Below are 19,894 nucleotides of genomic sequence, written 5' to 3'. Positions count from 1 at the left end.
CCACTGCCTCACTGCTACCATTTCAGGCTACATGGACCAAACGGTTTAATTCCCAGTTCTGGAAGGGACCTCGAAGGTCATCTGTCCAACCCTGCCGACCCCACTCCCTTCCAGCACTGATGACATTACCTAGTCAGGTAATGAAATGCCTCAAGGGATGGGGAGGAGTAGCCCCTTTCAAGACTGGGGGGGAAAGGGCCAGGATGGAGAAAAGAGAGACCAAAACCTGGATGGAGTTTCTTTCTTTCTTTCAAAGATTCTTATGGCCGCCCACCTTCCAAATCAACGCTGGGCAACTCACCATGAGAAAACCCAGAATGCTTTCCAGTTTTTAAACTTCTCGGAAACTCAACGCTTGTCTCAGTCACACCACGACCCCAGGGAAGTTTCCAGATTCCCTGCAGTTTAACCTTCCCAGGTTAATGGGATGCCAGCTTTCGGTTACCCCAAACTCCGTCTCTGTCCCTTCCCGTCTTAAGTGGTCAGTCCCAGCAGCCTCTCGCTGAATTCCCAGAGCTTCTTGGCCATGTGGTCATCGCAGGCCTGTGACGAGGGTTCTAAGGGGTGGCAGTCCATGAAATACTGCCCGCTCAGCCTCTCGATGCCCTCCTCGGTGGCGCAGTAGATGGAGGTCTGGGCACCCGCGTCGCAATCTCGTCTGAACATCTTGGCGAACCAAAGGAACCAAACTATCCACCAGGCACAGGAGTAACCAAGTTCGGTTCCAACGGTTCCTGAAAGGAAAAGAGAGTTGATTGTGTGAACAGCCTCGGACAGAAAAAAGCACCTGTCAGCGTTCCAGAAATCCCGAACTCCAATTAAAAACTCCTGTGGGGCAAGGCTGAGGGAGAGAAGGGGAGAGGATAGGGGAGGCCTCTGTTGGGCAAGGCTGAAGGAGAGAAGGGAAGAGGATAGGAGAGGCCTCTGTGGGGCAAGGCTGAGGGAGAGAAGGGGAGAGGATAGGAGAGGCCTCTGTGGGGCAAGGCTGAGGGAGAGAAGGGGAGAGGATAGGAGAGGCCTCTGTGGGGCAAGGCTGAGGGAGAGAAGGGGAGAGGATAGGAGAGGCCTCTGTGGGGCAAGGCTGAGGGAGAGAAGGGAAGAGGATAGGGGAGGCTTCTGTGGGGCAAGGCTGAGGGAGAGAAGGGAAGAGGATAGGGGAGGCCTCTGTGGGGCAAGGCTGAGGGAGAGAAGGGGAGAGGATAGGGGAGGCTTCTGTGAGGCAAGGCTGAGGGAGAGAAGGGGAGAGGATAGGAGAGGCCTCTGTGGGGCAAGGCTGAGGGAGAGAAGGGGAGAGGATAGGGGAGGCTTCTGTGAGGCAAGGCTGAGGGAGAGAAGGGAAGAGGATAGGGGAGGCCTCTGTGGGGCAAGGCTGAGGGAGAGAAGGGGAGAGGATAGGGGAGGCTTCTGTGAGGCAAGGCTGAGGGAGAGAAGGGGAGAGGATAGGAGAGGCCTCTGTGGGGCAAGGCTGAGGGAGAGAAGGGGAGAGGATAGGGGAGGCTTCTGTGGGGCAAGGCTGAGGGAGAGAAGGGAAGAGGATAGGGGAGGCTTCTGTGAGGCAAGGCTGAGAGAGAGAAGGGAAGAGGATAGGGGAGGCTTCTGTGGGGCAAGGCTGAGGGAGAGAAGGGGAGAGGATAGGAGAGGCCTCTGTGGGGCAAGGCTGAGGGAGAGAAGGGAAGAGGATAGGGGAGGCTTCTGTGGGGCAAGGCTGAGGGAGAGAAGGGGAGAGGATAGGAGAGGCCTCTGTGGGGCAAGGCTGAGGGAGAGAAAGGAAGAGGATAGGGGAGGCTTCTGTGGGGCAAGGCTGAGGGAGAGAAAGGAATAGGGTTGCCAGGTCTGCTTCCAAAAAATAGCGGACAAGCGGAGGGGGGGTTGTTAAGTAGTAAAAAAATAAAAAAAATTACAATTAAATTATATATTTTCTTACAAACATTTTAAAACGTATTAAAATAATCACTTCAAAACTTTACTTAAAATTCAAAACATCAAATATAATAATATGTAAAATATTAAATTACATTTTACTTTGCTGTCGTGTGTATTTTTTATTTGACTGCGCAGCTTTGATCAATTCTTTGTGTTTAAGGAATAATTCTTTAATTTCAGTACAACCTTGAGAAATATTAAAAAATATACAAAGTTCACTTCGAACTGATGGTACAAGCAGTCGGTTACGTTCGTCAGTCCACAAATTTCCCATGATGCTGAAAATTCGTTCAACGTTTGCATTTGATACCAGAATTGATGCACAATACTGGAACAGTTTCAGTAAACTCGGAGCTGCCTCTTTCTTGAAAAAGTACGTCCACTTATCAAGGGATGAATCGCCCTGCAGATGAACATAAACTTCTTCTAAGGCAGAAATTTCATCGAAGAGAGTGTTGGGTGGAAGTTCTTCTCGCCATGGTGATAATAACCAGATGTTCGTCATTTCTTCTAAAGTTGGAGTATTATTGCGATCAATTAGATTGAAACAACTTAGCGTCTCATATACTGAATCGATAAAATTATACCACTTTTCTAGGTACGCAATGGCTCTTTGATACACGTTGATGGCTTCTTTCTTGAACTTTTGCACGGCTGTCAGGTATGCTTCCTTCAGTATCCAGGAAAGAAAACCCCAAACTCAAGCATTTTGAAGAATTTGGTACTTTTACTGAATATGAAAAGATTAACACCCCAGTGAAAAGCTGGAAGTGACCAAAACGCGTGAAATGCATCTACTAAGCTTCTTCCCCCCCCCGTGTTTATATTTTCTCAGCCAATCTAAAGGTCTTCCAAAGGTCAGGTGGCAACACGTCTGGCAGCGTCATCCATCAGGAATGTCGAGACAGTTGGTCAGCCATCCCCTTCTGAAATCCAGTTTCGATTCCCACGAAGTCCCCTCCTACAAAGACAAACCCCCTCCTGCTCTCTTCCCCCCCTTTGCTCCATACCTAATCCCTCCCTGTTTCTTATGGCAGCTAAAGCAGGAAAGCTGAGGCTGACATTCGGCCCCTCTTGCAGAAGAGACGTTAGTCCTAATTAAAAGGAAAAAGAGAAAGAGAAACAGAATCTATACAATGATCAAGGTTTATCAGGGTATTTGGCATAGAACTGTTGTACTTTCTTGGGAGCTCGGACATCCCGTTTATTTACCCATTCAGCCTGAGATAGTGGAAAATGTTTCCAGGCAATTAGATATTGGACTTTACCATGGTGTTTTCTAGAGTCCAAGATTTCCTTAACCTCAAAATGTTGCTCCCTTTCTATGAGGATGGGAATTGGAGGGTTGCTATGATCAACCCTTAGGGGAGATGAGTGTTCAGGTTTCAATAAACTAACATGAAATACAGGATGTATCCATCTCAAGGTTTTTGGTAATTCTAATTCAACTGTCACTGGATTTATCAGTCTGATCACACGGAATGGTCCTACATACTTAGGCCCCAGCTTTTTAGATCTCTGGGTGGTTTGTAAGTATTTGGTAGACAAATAGACTTTATCCCCCACTTTGTAAATGTGAGCTGGGGACCTTTTCTTATTGGCTTGTGCCTTATGAGCTCGGTGTGCCTCATCTAATGCCTTCCGAGTCACTGTCCAGGTGCTCCTTAATTGTTCCATCCAATCTATCAAAGAGGGATTTTGGGGATCATCTTGAGGTAACTCGGGAATGGGTACAAAATCCTGGCCCGATGCAACCTTAAAAGGGGTGAATCCGGTGCTACTATGCACAGAATTGTTATACGCCACTTCTGCAAATGGCAACAAGTCTACCCAATTGTCCTGTTGGTAATTCACGTAACACCTAAGGTATTGTTTGAGCACCCCATTGGTTCTTTCACAAGCACCATTTGTCTGAGGGTGGTGACTGGAACTCAACCCCTGTGCGGAGCCTATCAGTCTTAAAAATTCTCTCCAGAAACTGGAAGTAAATTGCACACCCCTATCAGAAATTATTCTTTTCGGAGACCCATGTAGTCGGTAAATCTGCCGAATAAATAATTTTGGGAGGGTTTTTGCTGAAGGGATCTTTGAGCAAGGTATGAAATGTACTTGTTTGGAAAACAAATCAGTTACTACCCAAATGACAGTGCAGCCCTCACTGTCGGGTAAGTCCACAATAAAATCCATAGATATTTCCTTCCATGGGGCGTTCGGTCTAGCCACATTTTGCAGTAATCCAGGGGATTTTCCTGGAGGTCTTTTAGCCGAGGCACATACTGGACAGCTAGCCACATATGCCTGTATGTCCTTTTTTAGTGCAGGCCACCAAAACTGTCTCTTAACAAGATGTAAAGTTTTGACAAACGCAAAGTGTCCTGCGGCTTTGGCATCATGCGCATATTTCAATACGGTTGGTCTTAATGTGGTCGGAACATACAATTTTGATCCAACCCAAGCTAGTCCGTCGCGAAGTGTGCATTCATTGGAGTGGATTTTAAACCACTCGTCAGCTTTTAGCGCTTCTCGTAACTTTTTGAGTAAATCCCCTGAGAGTTCTGGATCGGTTTTACTCTGCGCTCTGGTAGTGACAGGTGTTGCCAATTGCGTTAAGGGGATCATTGGTTGAACCACTTCCTTCTTTATGCTGTTGTACTGTGGTAATCTGGAAAGTGCATCCGCCATGAAATTTTTCCCCCCAGGAAGGTAACGTAAAGTGAAATTGAAACGCTTGAAATGTTGGGCCCAGCGTGCCTGTTTGGGTGACAATTTGCGTGGTGTTTTTAATGCTTCTAGATTCTTATGGTCAGTCCACACCTCGAAAGGGTGTTTTGCCCCTTCTAAAAATTGTCTCCATGTTAACAGCGCCCATCTAACTGCAAACGCTTCCTTCTCCCATATGGCCCATCTCCTTTCTGTCTCAGATAGCTTACGGGATGTGTAAGCACAGGGTTGTAATATTCCATTCTCATTCTTTTGCAAGAGTATCGCTCCTACGGCAACGTCGCTAGCATCTGCTTGTACTACAAAAGTTTGTTCTATGTCGGGGTGTTTGAGCACAGGTTCAGCTGCAAACAACCGCTTCAGTTTTTCGAAAGCGGCCTGACAGTCCATAGTCCATTCTAGTGGGTTCGAGGGTTTGGGTTTTATTTCCCCTTTGGTTTTGAGCAAGTTTGTAATTGGCAGTGCGATTTTTGCGAAAGAGGGGATAAATTGTCTATAAAAGTTAGCAAACCCTAAGAAACTCTGCAACTGTTTACGGGTGCGTGGTGCGGCCCATTCCATTACTGCCCGGACCTTTTCCGGGTCCATCTCTATTCCCTCATGCGATATACGATATCCAAGATAGTCGATTTTGTCTTGATGGAATTCACATTTAGAAAGTTTGGCATAGAGTTCAGCTGCTCTGAGTTTATTCAAGACCGCTCGAACCAATCTTATATGGTCAGCCATGTTGTCAGAATAAATTAGAATATCGTCCAAATAGACCAACACCCCCTTATATAGATGCTCATGCAACACTTCGTTGATCAACTGCATGAATACGGCCGGGGGCCCCTGTAGTCCAAAAGGGAGTACTCTAAATTGGAAACACCCCAGTGGGCAATTAAATGCTGTCTTCCATTCATCTCCCTCTTTTATTCTCACTCGGTAGTATGCCTCTCTTAAATCAAGTTTGGTAAAAAAAATTCCCTTTCCTAAATGGGCCAACATGTCCTTCATAAGTGGGAGGGGATAGACATTTTCCACGCAAATGGCGTTCATGTTTCTATAATCAACAAAAAATCTGAAGGATCCATCTTTCTTTTCGCGGAACATTACTGGCGCTGCTACCTTGGGTTTGGCTCATTCGATAAATCCCCGTTCTAAGTTTTTGTCAATAAAATTCCGCAATTCCTCCAATTCTCGAGGTGTCATGGGGTATATTTTTGGTTTGGGAAGCTTCACCCCTGGGAGTATTTCAATGGTGCAGTCAGTGGCCCTGTGGGGAGGCAGAGTATCAGACGCTTTTTCACTAAACACTTCCTTGAGGTCCCAATATTCCTTCGGAATTTTCTCTTCTCCCTCAATATAGTTAATGGCTACTGCGGCCCCTTCTGGTCTTATGTCGTGCCTTAGGGAGGGGCCTTCCTTTTCCGGAATTGGTTCTGCCGTACGGATGCGCAGGACCCCCGTTTTCCAATTTACTCGTGGGTTCCATTTACGAAGCCAGGGCAGTCCTAGAATTAGGGGCCTTTCCATGCCAGGTGCTACGATAAAGCTGAGCTTTTCCATATGATTCCCCAACTGTAGTTCAAGGGGTTCGGTCATAAAACTAGCTGGGCCCCCTCCTGCAATCGACCCATCTAATTGACAAAATGCAATGGGTCTTTTTAAAGTTTTCAGTCTCAGTCCCATTTCCTCCACTACTTTGGGGCTAATTATGCACCTAGTGCACCCCGAGTCCAACAGGGCTAACAATTGCGCGTGAGTTCCTGTGGAGGGCACCCTTACTTCTACGGGGATGAGTAAGGGTTCTTCCGTGTGACTCACCCATTCATCGGTGTCCGAGTCGGAGTCCGTCTCGCTGTCGTCATCGTTGGTCGGAGTTCCCAACTCACGCTGGTTCCGGGGAGTGAACTCAACGACTTCTCCTTTCAGGGCGGTGCCGCGGGTTTTGGCGGGTATTTTATCGCTTTTCTTTTGGCTGGCCCCGGTGGCTTTTGGCGGTGGTTTGGAGAAACATTCGGCCGCCCGGTGACCCTCCTTCCCACATTTGAAACAGGTGAAGGGCTTTGACTTGGGTTTGAATTCGGTCTTCCCGCCAGTCATCTTGGCCGCCCCCTTACGGTAGAAAGAGGATGACTGGTCCCCCATCCGCCTTCCTCGGAGTTCGCTCCGTTTCAGCTCGATCTCCACATCCTCAGCTACTATGTACCATCTATCCAAATCATCGGGGACCCCCATGCTCCTGCAATCTCGATATATCTCATCATTCAATCCATCCTTGAAACTCTCCAAAAGCACCATTTCTGACCAGCCTGTCATATAAGGTGCCAGTTCACGAAACTCTTGGATATACTCTGCCACCGGCCTCCGGCCCTGCTGAATGCTCTTCATTCTGAGTCTCGCCTTTCGTTCAGCTAAATGGTCTTCAAAACGCCTTCTAAGGGCCCTCATGAACTGGTTGTAATTTCTCAGCAGGAGGGAGTTGTTATTGTGGAGAACTACCATCCACTCAGCCGCCACTCCCTCTAGGGCATTCGCAACGCTTCTGACTTTAGCCGCATCCGTTTCGTAGTCCTCCCCCCAATCCTGCATGTGGTTCCACACTTGGGTCAGGAAAAATCCCAAGGTTTTAGGATTTCCATCAAACTTCCCAGGAAGGGGGGGGATTTTTGGCTTTTTACGTCTGCGGGGGGGGGGGGCCTGCAGGGCTGGGGTTCTCTGGCCGGCTGCATCTCTTCCTCGAGCTGCCGAAGCCTGGGATGTTCCCTCCTCAAACTCTTCCTCTCCCCCGCCGGCTGTCTCTTCGGCCTCCCCCCTGGGGTCTGCTTCCCCCTTCTCCACAGGAGTTTCAAAAGACTCACGGTTTTTTCTGCTTTCTTCCACATCACGGATAAGCTGCAAGGCTTGGTCTATCATGAGACGTTCCTTCTGCTATTGCATCCACACTGCCTCCCTTTTTCGGGGTCTGGAAGTCGTCACTCCCCGGGGATTCTCCCCCCAGTCCGGCAGTCTCCCCACTCCTTTGGACCATCTAGCTTCCTCCGGTTCCAAACGGAGTTTTTCCAGCCATTCTGCAGTTTCTCTTTCCGACTGGAGGGCGATTGAACTCACTGCCCCCATCTTCCCTTCTTCATCACTCCCTCGATCTGACATACTTTGGATTTTCAGTCCCCTCGGGTTTTGTCCGGGATGACTGAGATGACTTCCAGCTTAATGTCAGGTATGCTTCCTTCAGTATCCAGGAAAGAAAACCCCAAACTCAAGCATTTTGAAGAATTTGGTACTTTTACTGAATATGAAAAGATTAACACCCCAGTGAAAAGCTGGAAGTGACCAAAACGCGCGAAATGCATCTACTAAGCTTCTTCCCCCCCTCGTGTTTATATTTTCTCAGCCAATCTAAAGGTCTTCCAAAGGTCAGGTGGCAACACGTCTGGCAGCGTCATCCATCAGGAATGTCGAGACAGTTGGTCAGCCATCCCCTTCTGAAATCCAGTTTCGATTCCCACGAAGTCCCCTCCTACAAAGACAAACCCCCTCCTGCTCTCTTCCCCCACTTTGCTCCATACCTAATCCCTCCCCGTTTCTTATGGCAGCTAAAGCAGGAAAGCTGAGGCTGACAACGGCATTCTCAGGCAAATGTTTTTTACGTAAGGCAAATAAAACTTTCATTCCAAAGAACTGCTCATCGTATTTTTTTTGCAAAGAATCATGCAGCTTACACATGATAATGTGAAGATCGCATGCAAGAATTTTCTTGCTTTCCAGCTTCAGTAGGGTGTCTTGCATTATTGACATGAAGAAGTGCGTGAAATATAAATACAATTCTGAAATTGTTGGTTCATCGTCCTTTGCGAGTTCATTTTCCTGATCCGAAATAAGGTTCCAGATAACCTTATGGCACTCATCAGATCCAAGAGAAATAAAATACGATTTTAGAGGTATCCAGTTTAAAAGAAGTCTTTCGACCGCTTTAAACAAACTTAACCAACGTGTTGGAACATGGCGCAAAACTTCATGGAATTCTGACTCGCAAAACTCAAAATATGATTTCAACTCTTCTCGTTTCTTCGCAGAATTCGAAAATTCGGCAAAAACCTTCAGCACTACATTTTCAATATCAAAAGATAACTGCTTTAATGCATTTTTTGCACTGTTGTGTAAAATGTGATTATTGCAATGAGCAGCTACAATATTGTCATTTTCCAGCAATAATTTTTGGTAAACAGATTTGTTCACTCCATAACTGACCGATGCATTATCTGCTGAGTAAGCTGAAACATTATTTATTTCCAATTCGTTATCACTAAGAACTCCACACAGCTGATTTTTTATTGATATAGAATCTTCAAAAGAATCCTCATAAAAATCTAAAATTTTCACACACAGTCCTTCTTCACAAGTAAAATATTGTACAACAACGGGATACATTTTGCGATTTCCCTTGTTTGATGCATCAGTGGAGAGAGAAAATGGAATTCCAGTTTTAAGATCATTGAGAACCAACTCAATAGAAAAATATACAAAACCTCATTGACAATAGCTGATGATTTGGTTCTTCCACAAGACATCTTTTTTACAATTTCTGAATCATCAAAAATTTGCTTCATTAACTTAATACCGCAATCTTGAGCCAGGAAAGAAATATGGTGTTTGATCCCATGGTAAGTTTCAGCCATTTCAGCTACAGTCACTTTCTCACTGAAAGAGTAGTCTTTAACAATGAAAAACGAATTGATTTGCTTGTTGCTGGAAGCTATTTTCTCCTTATCTAAATGATTTTTTGTGCTTGCATGCTGTGTGACAGCTTTTATACCATTATATTCAATTGTGAACGATTTCTGACACAATATACAGTAGGCCGTCATATTTGTTCTGTTGGTTTCGTTGTTGGTAATCCATGCAAAAGTAGTTTCCCAGTCTTTGGTGTATTTGCACACTTCTCTCTTTCGTTTTAAAGAATTCGAAATCTCGCCACTGTCACTCTCATCACTCGACACCATTTTAGGTCAGTCGACACAAGCTACAATACATTTTAAAAATGTGAACTGTACATAATTTTATAATATATTTTTATTTAATCTCATCATTAATTTTTTCAGAGAATCGAGTTCAATGGATATTCTAACATGAAAAAAAAGACAAAATGCGATTCTCCTATCCTTATTCTCTTAGACTGTACAGCTTTAGATTACGTACCATTTCATCATAAAGCTTTTGAATAAAAAAAATGTCCACTATTTTGTGACAAAAAAATAGTGAACATAATGTGAAAAAAGCGGACTGTCGGCTCAAATAGTGGACACCTGGCAAGGGTAGAAAGGGAGAGGATAGGGGAGGCTTCTGTGGGGCAAGGCTGAGGGAGAGAAGGGGAGAGGATAGGGGAGGCTTCTGTGAGGCAAGGCTGAGGGAGAGAAGGGGAGAGGATAGGAGAGGCCTCTGTGGGGCAAGGCTGAGGGAGAGAAGGGGAGAGGATAGGGGAGGCTTCTGTGAGGCAAGGCTGAGGGAGAGAAGGGGAGAGGATAGGAGAGGCCTCTGTGAGGCAAGGCTGAGGGAGAGAAGGGAAGAGGATAGGGGAGGCTTCTGTGGGGCAAGGCTGCGGGAGAGAAGGGAAGAGGATAGGAGAGGCTTCTGTGGGGCAAGGCTGAGGGAGAGAAGGGGAGAGGATAGGAGAGGCCTCTGTGAGGCAAGGCTGAGGGAGAGAAGGGAAGAGGATAGGAGAGGCCTCTGTGAGGCAAGGCTGAGGGAGAGAAGGGGAGAGGATAGGAGAGGCCTCTGTGAGGCAAGGCTGAGGGAGAGAAGGGGAGAGGATAGGGGAGGCTTCTGTGAGGCAAGGCTGAGGGAGAGAAGGGAAGAGGATAGGGGAGGCTTCTGTGGGGCAAGGCTGCGGGAGAGAAGGGAAGAGGATAGGAGAGGCTTCTGTGGGGCACGCTTGAGGGGGAGAAGTGGAGAGGAGAGCCAATCGTAACTACTCATTAATTATCTTTTTTTTTTAAAAAAAAAAACCTTTATTAAAAAAGATAAAATATCACATCAACCACATACATTGTAAAATATGAAATAAAGAAAGATAAAAGAACAGCAGGAAAGAGGAAAAAAAGGGAGGGAGACAGAGGAGAGGAGGGAACACAAAGGAGAAAAAAGAAAAGAAAAAAGAAAGAATCTTTCCCCTTTAAAACGTAAATTTTAATTTGTTTTTAAAATTATTGGGTGTTTTAAATTTGTCTCGGCCAAATTGTTTAATTCGGTTTTATTCTGTTTTTAAATTTTGTATTTATGTGTTTTATTCTGTGGCTGTTCACCGCCCTGAGTCCTTCAGGAGTAGGGCGGTATATAAATCCAATAAATGAAAATGAATGAATGAAATGAAAGAAGAAAATACACACAATATAACAATACAAACTATAGTATATATAGACATATATAGACATATATATATATGTCTTTCTCTTTAGCCAGGTTCTACCTATGTAAACCAAGATGTTATGCAGCCCTAGTTCAGTGAAATCACAATTCACTAGTTTCTGGGCTTTTTTTTTCTCTCTCTCTCTCTTTCTGGCAGCCAGCAGACTCTTTGCTGCCCATTGGGAGACTAAGATAGATCTATTTCGGCCTTATAAGGCCTCATCAGTTAGCCACACCCTCATCTCATGTATCCTCCCTGTAAAGGTACAATATTTGTTTTTCTTTCTTTTTCGTAGGTTTTATGTGTCTTTCTCTTTAGCCAGGTTCTACCTACGTAAACCAAGATGTTATGCAGCCCTAGTTTAGGGAAATCACAATTCGCTAGAAACTAGTTCTAGTACCAATAGCTCCAATGATCAGCTGGGAGCAAAATGGTTTGCTCTGACGATCAGGCGGGCCCGCCCACCCCTGAGCGCTTTATATACCTTTATCCTCTCAGCTGATTCGCGCGGCATAGTGGATTGCTGCGCCTCAGCTGTGTTACTGCCCAAAAGTAATGTGGAAGTTTAGTTTTGTTAAAACTGTGCACACATGCATGAAACAAGCAATCCCTGAACTGGTTGTTAAACCGGAAGGATCCCACCACTGCTTCCCACCCTAAGATTCTAGGATTCTGGAGCTGAGGGGTGGTGGTAGGAGACGTCTCCCTCTGTAGCTGAGCTCGATGGAGGAAACTCTGCAGACGGGGTCGAGGGAGCCCCCAGTGGGAGAGAAACGTCTGGTGGGGGGGCCTCCATCTGGGGCAACTTGGAGCCGAACTTCCACTCACCTGGATGAACCGCGTAGCAGGTGACGTTGGTTGCTTCCAGCCGATTGGCCAACTCTCTTGCGTGAAGAATGTTGGCTAGTTTGCTGCTGCTGTATGAACATAGAACTTTCCACATTCCCTCCCCTGGCTTGTGGATGGTCCGAAAGTCGATCTTCCCAAAGGTGTGCCAACTCGAGGCCACAATTACGATCCTGCTTGGGGCGCAGTGCTTCAGCCGGTCCAGGAGCAGGTGGGTCAGCAGGAAGTGGGCCAAGTGGTTGACCTGGAAGGCCTGGTCAAAGCCATCGGAGGTTTGGCCATCCTGAAAGACCCCTGCCAGAAAGATAAGTGGATTACATGCAGTCCTTGGCTTACAACACATCACTTTGTGATCATTCAGTGTTGCAACAGATGTAATTACCAAAGGGATTTACAATCCACTTCCAAAGTTCCCCCTTGTGATCACATTCTGGGTGCTTGGCAAACAGCCTGCCTTTGGCAACCTGTCAAGTGACCCGTGATTTACAACATTTTTGTCACAAAAGGCATTTACAATTTTTAGCAAAAACATCTGATAGTGAACAATCAGTTCATTTAACAACCACCTTGGAAAAGGTCGGAAAATCGTGGTCACAGGGAATGACCTGCTTTAGCACCAACACAACTTACAAAAATAATTGGCAGACTCCATCACGGTCATAAGTCAAGGACTACCTGTAAAGTATTCAGTTTGGTCTAGTGGCTGAGTCTTTTTAAGTCAGTTTGGTCTAGTGGTTAAAATGGGAGGCCATGAGTTCAAATTTTGCCTTAGCCATGAAAGCCAGCTGGGTGACTTTGGGCCAATCCCCAGGAGACGGGGAGTTCTAGCTCCACCCTAAGCACGAAAGCCAGCTGGGTGACTTTGGGTTAGTCCCCCCCCTCTCCCTCTCTCTCTCTTTCTCAGCCCAACCCCACCTCACAGGGTGGTTGTCGTGGGAAAATAGGAGTAGGAATGTGAGTTGGATCTGTTTGCCACCTTGAATTACTCATAAAAATATTAATAGAGGCAGTATACGAAAAACAAACAGTCATAAATGGGAGAGAGGTGCTTCTCAGGTTATGGCCAAATCCCCAAAGGAAGAGAGATCCCGGAGACAGCCAGAATCTTCCCCCTTCCTTCCCCCTCTGAGACTCAGGGGAGGGTCTGCTCTGCCCCCACCTGCGTTGTTGATGAGGATGTCCAGACGGGGCTCTGATTCTAAGAAGCTCTGCGCAAAAGCTCGCACGGAGTTCAGGCTGCCCAGATCCAGGATCATCAGGATCACCTCCGAGTTCCCACTTTCCTGGAAAAGAAGTGGAAGGAATCCTGAGCCTCGGGATCCGGTGCGGCTTCAAAGGTTGATTCCATTTTACTCACCTTCTACGTAGGTCTGCTCACCTCCCAGCAATCTCTCTGGGTGGTGTGTAATAAAACAATACAGACAATCCTCGCTTTACAACCATTCATTTAGTGACCGCTCAAAATTACAATGCCAATGGAAAAAGTGATTTACGACCAATCCTCACACTTTCAACCCTCGCAGCATCCCCAGGGTCATGTGATCAGAATTTGGGCACTTGGCAACCAGCAATAATTCCGGTGGTGGCAGTGTCCTGGGGTCATGTGATCACTATTTGTGATTGTCCCAAAGGATTCAGACAATTAATGTCAATTGGGGGAGCTGGATTCACTTACCCATGTGATTCCCTTAAAACTGCAGTGATTTGCTTAAAAGCTATGGTGTAAAATTGTGTCAGATGCACTTAACAACCGTCTTATTTAGCAACAGGAATTCTGGCCCCAACTGTGGTTGTAAGTCAAGGAGTGCCTGTATTTAGCCATCAATCTTACAATCAACTCTGGGCAGCTCTCAAAATCTAAAACATAAAAAAAAACCGTAATAAAACTATAAAACTGGAAAAAAGCGCTCGAATAGATCTAATTTATTGTCCATCAGAAGATAATTTGGACGATCTCATGGCAAAGCCATTGGGAACGCAAAGCCACAAGGATTTTGTAAAGCAACTTGGTTTAAATGCTGTCCAGGTATAAGTCGGAGGAGTGTTAAGATATTGAATTTCATAGCTGGAATAGTAAAGGGTACACTTGTAGTTGAGTGCTGGCTCCTGCATGAGGCAATCTGCACTATGATTGGTTGCTGTGAGTGTAAAGGGGGAGTTTCCCTTTTTCCCCGCCTTTTTCTTCTATGGGCTCTGTTTACTGTTTGATTTACCTCATGAATGTTCCTGTGTTGCTGACTATCTTGTCAGCTGTATAGAAGTTAAATATATTTATTTATATAAAACTACAAGTTTGTGTCAGTGTCTCTGATTTCATTTGGACAGTTATGCAGTTCCCTGACCCAGATCCAACAAAACCACTTCCAGGAATGAGGCTGCCCCGAAAATATGGAGCCCCCTAAATAGAACCAGGACAGGCCCTGCCAGAATTCAAGGCAAAGCTCTTTATGTGGGGAACAGCCGAGAGTCCATAATGCGACTGAGGCGCATCAGAACTGTTGGGATATTGAATGGAATAGCTGCAACAGTAAAGTGTACAGTGGTAGCTGATTGGTTGGAGGTTGCTGGCTCCTGCATGAGGCAATCTATGCTATGATTGGTAGCTGTAGGTGTAAAGGGGGTGGTTCCCTTTTTCCCGCCTTTTTCTTCTGTAGCCTCTGTTTACTGTTTGATTTACCTCATGAATGTTCCTGTGTTGCTGACTAGCTTGTCAGCTATATAGATGTTAAATATATTTATTTATATTAAACTACAAGTTTGTGTCAGTGTCTCTGATTTCATTTGGACAGTTGTGCAGTTGCCTGACCCAGATCCAACAAAACCACTTCCAGGAATGAGGCTGCCCGGAAAAATATGGAGCCCCCTGAATAGAACCAGGACAGGCCGTGACAGAATTCAAGGCAAAGCTCTTTATGTGGGGAACGGCCGAGAGTCCGCACTGCGACTGAGGCGCATCGGAACAAACAATAACACACATAGTCTAAGATTGTCCCTTCAGAAATTTCAAGACACCTGGGATGATCTCATCGCAATCACACCAGAAGGAGTTAGATGGTTAGATATCAAATTACAGGTCGTCCTCGACGTACCACCACAACTGAGCCCCAAATTTCTGTTAAGCAAGATAGTTGTTAAGTACATTTTGCCCCAATTTATGACCTTTCTTGCTATAGTTGTTAAGTGAATCACTGTGGTTGTTAAATTAGTAACAAGGTTGTAAATTGAATTCCCCATTGACTGTGTTTGTCAGAAGGCTGCAAAAGGGGATCAGGACACTATGAGTGAGTTGCCAAGTGTCTGAATTCTGAACATGTGAACATGGGGATGCTGCAACGGTCGTGCAAAAAATGGTCCCAGATCACTTTTTCAGTGCCATTGTCATTTTGAACAATCACTAAATGACCTGTTGTAAGTCAGGGACTACCTGTATAGCATCTATCGCATTGTGACTCTATGGGGCCATATTATGGAGATTTTATGATGATTGTACCCTAACTTAATATTTTACTTCCTCTGTTGTATTGTCCACCCATTTGATATACATGTATTTGTTGACACTTTATTTAAACATACATTTGTGTTTGTGTGTATAGTGTGTTTTATCTGTGTTGCATATCAGAGATCGCATGATCCCTTTAGATGCCACATGCTAAATAAATGAATAAAAACCATCAGGAAAACATCAGAATATCAGAAGAAGGGAGGGACGTAGAGAACCGCATGGCAGGCGCTTACCCGTCTGATGTCGTACACGGCTGATTCTCCCCTCGCTTTGTTGTCGCATGCCACAACCACACGGGCGCCTCTCCGGGCCAGATCCACCGCTGTGGCCTTCCCGATCCCTGAATTTCCACCTAGGAAAGGGCAGAGAAAGGATCCATGGAGATCGCCCTCCCATTGATGGGGACCCAGGAGCCGAAGGAAGAAAAACCAGAAAGTCCAGTTGCCTCTCAGAAAGAAAAAAAGCACCTTTGGGACAACCTGTCACTTTGGCTTCCGCTGCAATCCTTTCCTGCGCAGCCAGCAGAGACCACCAGAGTTTCCCGCAACCATCAATGCTGGCAAGGAAGCGAAGCAGGCGCGAGATTCGCCCTTCCGAGGCCCCCCTGGCTGGTCCAAGCAGGGTCTCCGGCAGCCCAGCCCAGCCCTCCCCCCCGCTCTTCCGCACCCTCCTTCCTCCCTTCCTGGCCGGGGGTCCGGGGAAGCCCCAGGACGGCTGGCATCTGCGGGGGTCCCGGGTCAGTTCCTGGGTCAGTTCTCAGCCGGTTTCTTCCCGAGGGGCTTTTTTGGCCGGACTTTCTCGGCTGCCTCTGAAGCCCCTTTCAGTCGGGGGCAAGCAGGACCTGCACGGGGCAGAATCTGCGCGGAGCCACTGAGGTGGGAGGGAGAGAAAGAAAGAAAGAAAGAAAGAAAGAAAGAAAGAAAGAAAGAAAGAAAGAAAGAAAGAAAGCAATGCCCCCTCCGAGACCCCCCCTTCCCCGCCCAGTTTACCTGTGATGAGCACCGTCTTGCCCCGCAGGCTGACCGCGTTCCTGCACCGGGTGGCGGCCCCCAAGTAGTAGTGGAGCAGCGCATAGAGCCCCAGCAGCAGCGCCGCCCCCAACGCCAGAGCCCCCAACGCCTCCATGGCCCCGCAGCCCCACGCCGCTTCCTTCCCTTTCCCCGGGACGCCACTCCCGTCGCCCTGCCTCCCGCCCCTCCCCGGCACCGCTGCCACTCTCTCGCCCCCGTCCTGGCTGACAAGGAAGGAAGGAAGGAAGGAAGGAAGGAAGGAAGGAAGGAAGGAAGGAAGGAAGGAAAGAAGGAAAGGAAGGAAGGAAGGAAGGAAGGAAAGGAAGGAAGGAAGGAAGGTGATAGGAATGAAGGGGATGGAGGGGAGAGAGGAAGGAAGGTGGTAGGAATGAAGAGGATGGAGGGGAGAGAGGAAGGAAGGATGGAAGAAAGAGAAAGAAAGAAAGAAAGAAAGAAAGAAAGAAAGAAAGAAAGAAAGAGAGCAATGCCCCCCCCGGACCCCCCCTTCCCCCCCAGCTGACCTGTGATGAGCACCGTCTTGCCCCGCAGGCTGACCGCGTTCCTGCACCGGGTGGCCGCCACGAAGTTGTAGTAGAGCAGCGCGTAGAGCCCCAGCAGCAGCGCCGCCCCCGCCCCCAGCGCCCCCAACGCCTCCATGGCCCGAAGTCCGCTGGCCCCGCAGCCCCCCCACCTTTTTATCCCTTTCCCCGGGACGCCACTCCCGTCGCCCTGCCTCCCGCCCCGCCCCGGCACCGCTGCCACTCTCTCGCCCCCCTCCTGGCTGACAAGGAAGGAAGGAAGGAAGGAAGGTGATAGGAATGAAGAGGAAGGAGGGGAGAGAGGAAGGAAGGAAGGGAGGAAGGAAAGAAGGAAGGAAGGAAGGAAGGTGATAGGAATGAAGAGGAGGGGAGAGAGGAAGGAAGGAAGGATGGAAGAGAAAGAAAGAAAGAAAGAAAGAAAGAAAGAAAGAAAGAAAGAAAGAAAGAAAGAAAGAAAGAGAGCAATGCCCCCCCCGGACCCCCCCTTCCCCCCCAGCTGACCTGTGATGAGCACCGTCTTGCCCCGCAGGCTGACCGCGTTCCTGCACCGGGTGGCCGCCACGAAGTTGTAGTAGAGCAGCGCGTAGAGCCCCAGCAGCAGCGCCGCCCCCGCCCCCAGCGCCCCCAACGCCTCCATGGCCCGATGTCCGCTGGCCCCGCAGCCCCCCCACCTTTTTATCCCGTTCCCCGGGACGCCACTCCCGTCGCCCTGCCTCCCACCCCGCCCCGGCACCGCTGCCACTCTCTCGCCCCCCTCCTGGCTGAGAAGGAAGGAAGGAAGGAAGGAAGGAAGGAAAGAAGGAAAGGAAGGAAGGAAGGAAGGCAGGAAGGAAAGAAGGTGATAGGACTGAAGAGGAAGGAGGGGAGAGAGGAAGGAAGGAAGGTGATAGGAATGAAGAGGAAGGAGGGGAGAGAGGAAGGAAGGAAAGAAGGTGATAGGACTGAAGAGAAAGGAGGGGAGAGAGGAAGGAAGGAAGGAAGGAAGGAAGGAAGGAAGGAAGAGGAAGGAGGGGAGAGAGGAAGGAAGGAAGGTGATAGGAGTGAAGAGGAAGGAGGGGAGGAAGGAAGGAAGGAAGGAAGGAAGAGAAAGAAAGAAAGAAAGAAAGAAAGAAAGAAAGAAAGAAAGAAAGAAAGAGAGCAATGCCCCCCCCGGACCCCCCCTGCCCCCCCAGCTGACCTGTGATGAGCACCGTCTTGCCCCGCAGGCTGACCGCGTTCCTGCACCGGGTGGCCGCCACGAAGTTGTAGTAGAGCAGCGCGTAGAGCCCCAGCAGCAGCGCCGCCCCCGCCCCCAGCGCCCCCAACGCCTCCATGGCCCGAAGTCCGCTGGCCCCGCAGCCCCCCCACCTTTTTATCCCTTTCCCCGGGACGCCACTCCCGTCGCCCTGCCTCCCGCCCCGCCCCGGCACCGCTGCCACTCTCTCGCCCCCCTCCTGGCTGACAAGGAAGGAAGGAAGGAAGGAAGGTGATAGGAATGAAGAGGAAGGAGGGGAGAGAGGAAGGAAGGAAGGGAGGAAGGAAAGAAGGAAGGAAGGAAGGAAGGTGATAGGAATGAAGAGGAGGGGAGAGAGGAAGGAAGGAAGGATGGAAGAGAAAGAAAGAAAGAAAGAAAGAAAGAAAGAAAGAAAGAAAGAAAGAAAGAAAGAAAGAAAGAAAGAGAGCAATGCCCCCCCCGGACCCCCCCTTCCCCCCCAGCTGACCTGTGATGAGCACCGTCTTGCCCCGCAGGCTGACCGCGTTCCTGCACCGGGTGGCCGCCACGAAGTTGTAGTAGAGCAGCGCGTAGAGCCCCAGCAGCAGCGCCGCCCCCGCCCCCAGCGCCCCCAACGCCTCCATGGCCCGATGTCCGCTGGCCCCGCAGCCCCCCCACCTTTTTATCCCGTTCCCCGGGACGCCACTCCCGTCGCCCTGCCTCCCACCCCGCCCCGGCACCGCTGCCACTCTCTCGCCCCCCTCCTGGCTGAGAAGGAAGGAAGGAAGGAAGGAAGGAAGGAAAGAAGGAAAGGAAGGAAGGAAGGAAGGCAGGAAGGAAAGAAGGTGATAGGACTGAAGAGGAAGGAGGGGAGAGAGGAAGGAAGGAAGGTGATAGGAATGAAGAGGAAGGAGGGGAGAGAGGAAGGAAGGAAAGAAGGTGATAGGACTGAAGAGAAAGGAGGGGAGAGAGGAAGGAAGGAAGGAAGGAAGGAAGGAAGGAAGGAAGGAAGGAAGGAAGGAAGGAAGAGAAAGAAAGAAAGAAAGAAAGAAAGAAAGAGAGCAATGCCCCCCCCGGACCCCCCCTGCCCCCCAGTTTACCTGTGATGAGCACCGTCTTGCCCCGCAGGCTGACCGCGTTCCTGCACCGGGTGGCGGCCACCAAGTAGTAGTAGAGCAGCGCGTAGAGCCCCAGCAGCAGCGCCGCCCCCGCCCCCAGCGCCCCCAACGCCTCCATGGCCCGAAGTCCGCTGGCCCCGCAGCCCCCCCACCTTTTTATCCCTTTCCCCGGGACGCCACTCCCGTCGCCCTGCCTCCCGCCCCGCCCCGGCACCGCTGCCACTCTCTCGCCCCCCTCCTGGCTGACAAGGAAGGAAGGAAGGAAGGAAGGTGATAGGAATGAAGAGGAAGGAGGGGAGAGAGGAAGGAAGGAAGGGAGGAAGGAAAGAAGGAAGGAAGGAAGGAAGGTGATAGGAATGAAGAGGAGGGGAGAGAGGAAGGAAGGAAGGATGGAAGAGAAAGAAAGAAAGAAAGAAAGAAAGAAAGAAAGAAAGAAAGAAAGAAAGAAAGAAAGAAAGAAAGAAAGAAAGAGAGCAATGCCCCCCCCGGACCCCCCCTTCCCCCCCAGCTGACCTGTGATGAGCACCGTCTTGCCCCGCAGGCTGACCGCGTTCCTGCACCGGGTGGCCGCCACGAAGTTGTAGTAGAGCAGCGCGTAGAGCCCCAGCAGCAGCGCCGCCCCCGCCCCCAGCGCCCCCAACGCCTCCATGGC

General features: G+C 48.8%; 1 protein-coding gene across 6 annotated transcripts; it reads right to left on the bottom strand.

Annotated features, from left to right (window-relative positions):
* Positions 1–231: 231 nt before the first annotated feature.
* LOC132709236 (dehydrogenase/reductase SDR family member 13-like) lies at positions 232–19,360 on the bottom strand. Of its 6 annotated transcripts, none has more exons than XM_087890593.1 (5): positions 19,225–19,360; positions 15,617–15,735; positions 13,041–13,164; positions 11,864–12,175; positions 232–734 (listed from the first exon to the last, which is right to left on the bottom strand). In XM_087890593.1, exons 1-5 carry the CDS (start codon positions 19,358–19,360, stop codon positions 475–477), a joined length of 951 nt encoding a protein of 316 aa, XP_087746719.1. In that variant the 3' UTR covers positions 232–474. The 6 variants fall into 6 exon arrangements, with proteins under 6 accessions (XP_087746719.1, XP_087746701.1, XP_087746696.1 ...); XM_087890575.1 differs by lacking the exon at positions 19,225–19,360 and adding an exon at positions 16,915–17,050; XM_087890570.1 differs by lacking the exon at positions 19,225–19,360 and adding an exon at positions 16,373–16,518.
* Positions 19,361–19,894: the final 534 nt, after the last annotated feature.

This window comes from Pantherophis guttatus, chromosome 1, assembly GCF_059756535.1.
Source record: "Pantherophis guttatus breed Tessera chromosome 1, ASM5975653v1, whole genome shotgun sequence".
Classification (NCBI taxonomy): Eukaryota; Metazoa; Chordata; class Lepidosauria; order Squamata; family Colubridae; genus Pantherophis; species Pantherophis guttatus.
Note: the sequence above shows the minus strand (reverse complement) of the source record. Positions and strands in the feature narration are given on the sequence as shown.

Bases quoted from the DNA above. Each gene is read 5' to 3' on its own strand.
- LOC132709236 (XM_087890593.1), bottom strand. From the start codon at position 19,360: ATGGAGGCGTTGGGGGCGCTGGGGGCGGGGGCGGCGCTGCTGCTGGGG. The intron at 15,736-19,224 runs GTAAACTGGGGG...GCCCTTTCCTAG, and splicing joins CAAGACGGTGCTCATCACAG to GTGGAAATTCAGGGATCGGG. The intron at 12,176-13,040 runs GTGGGGGCAGAG...TCTTTCTGGCAG, and splicing joins CATCCTCATCAACAACGCAG to GGGTCTTTCAGGATGGCCAA.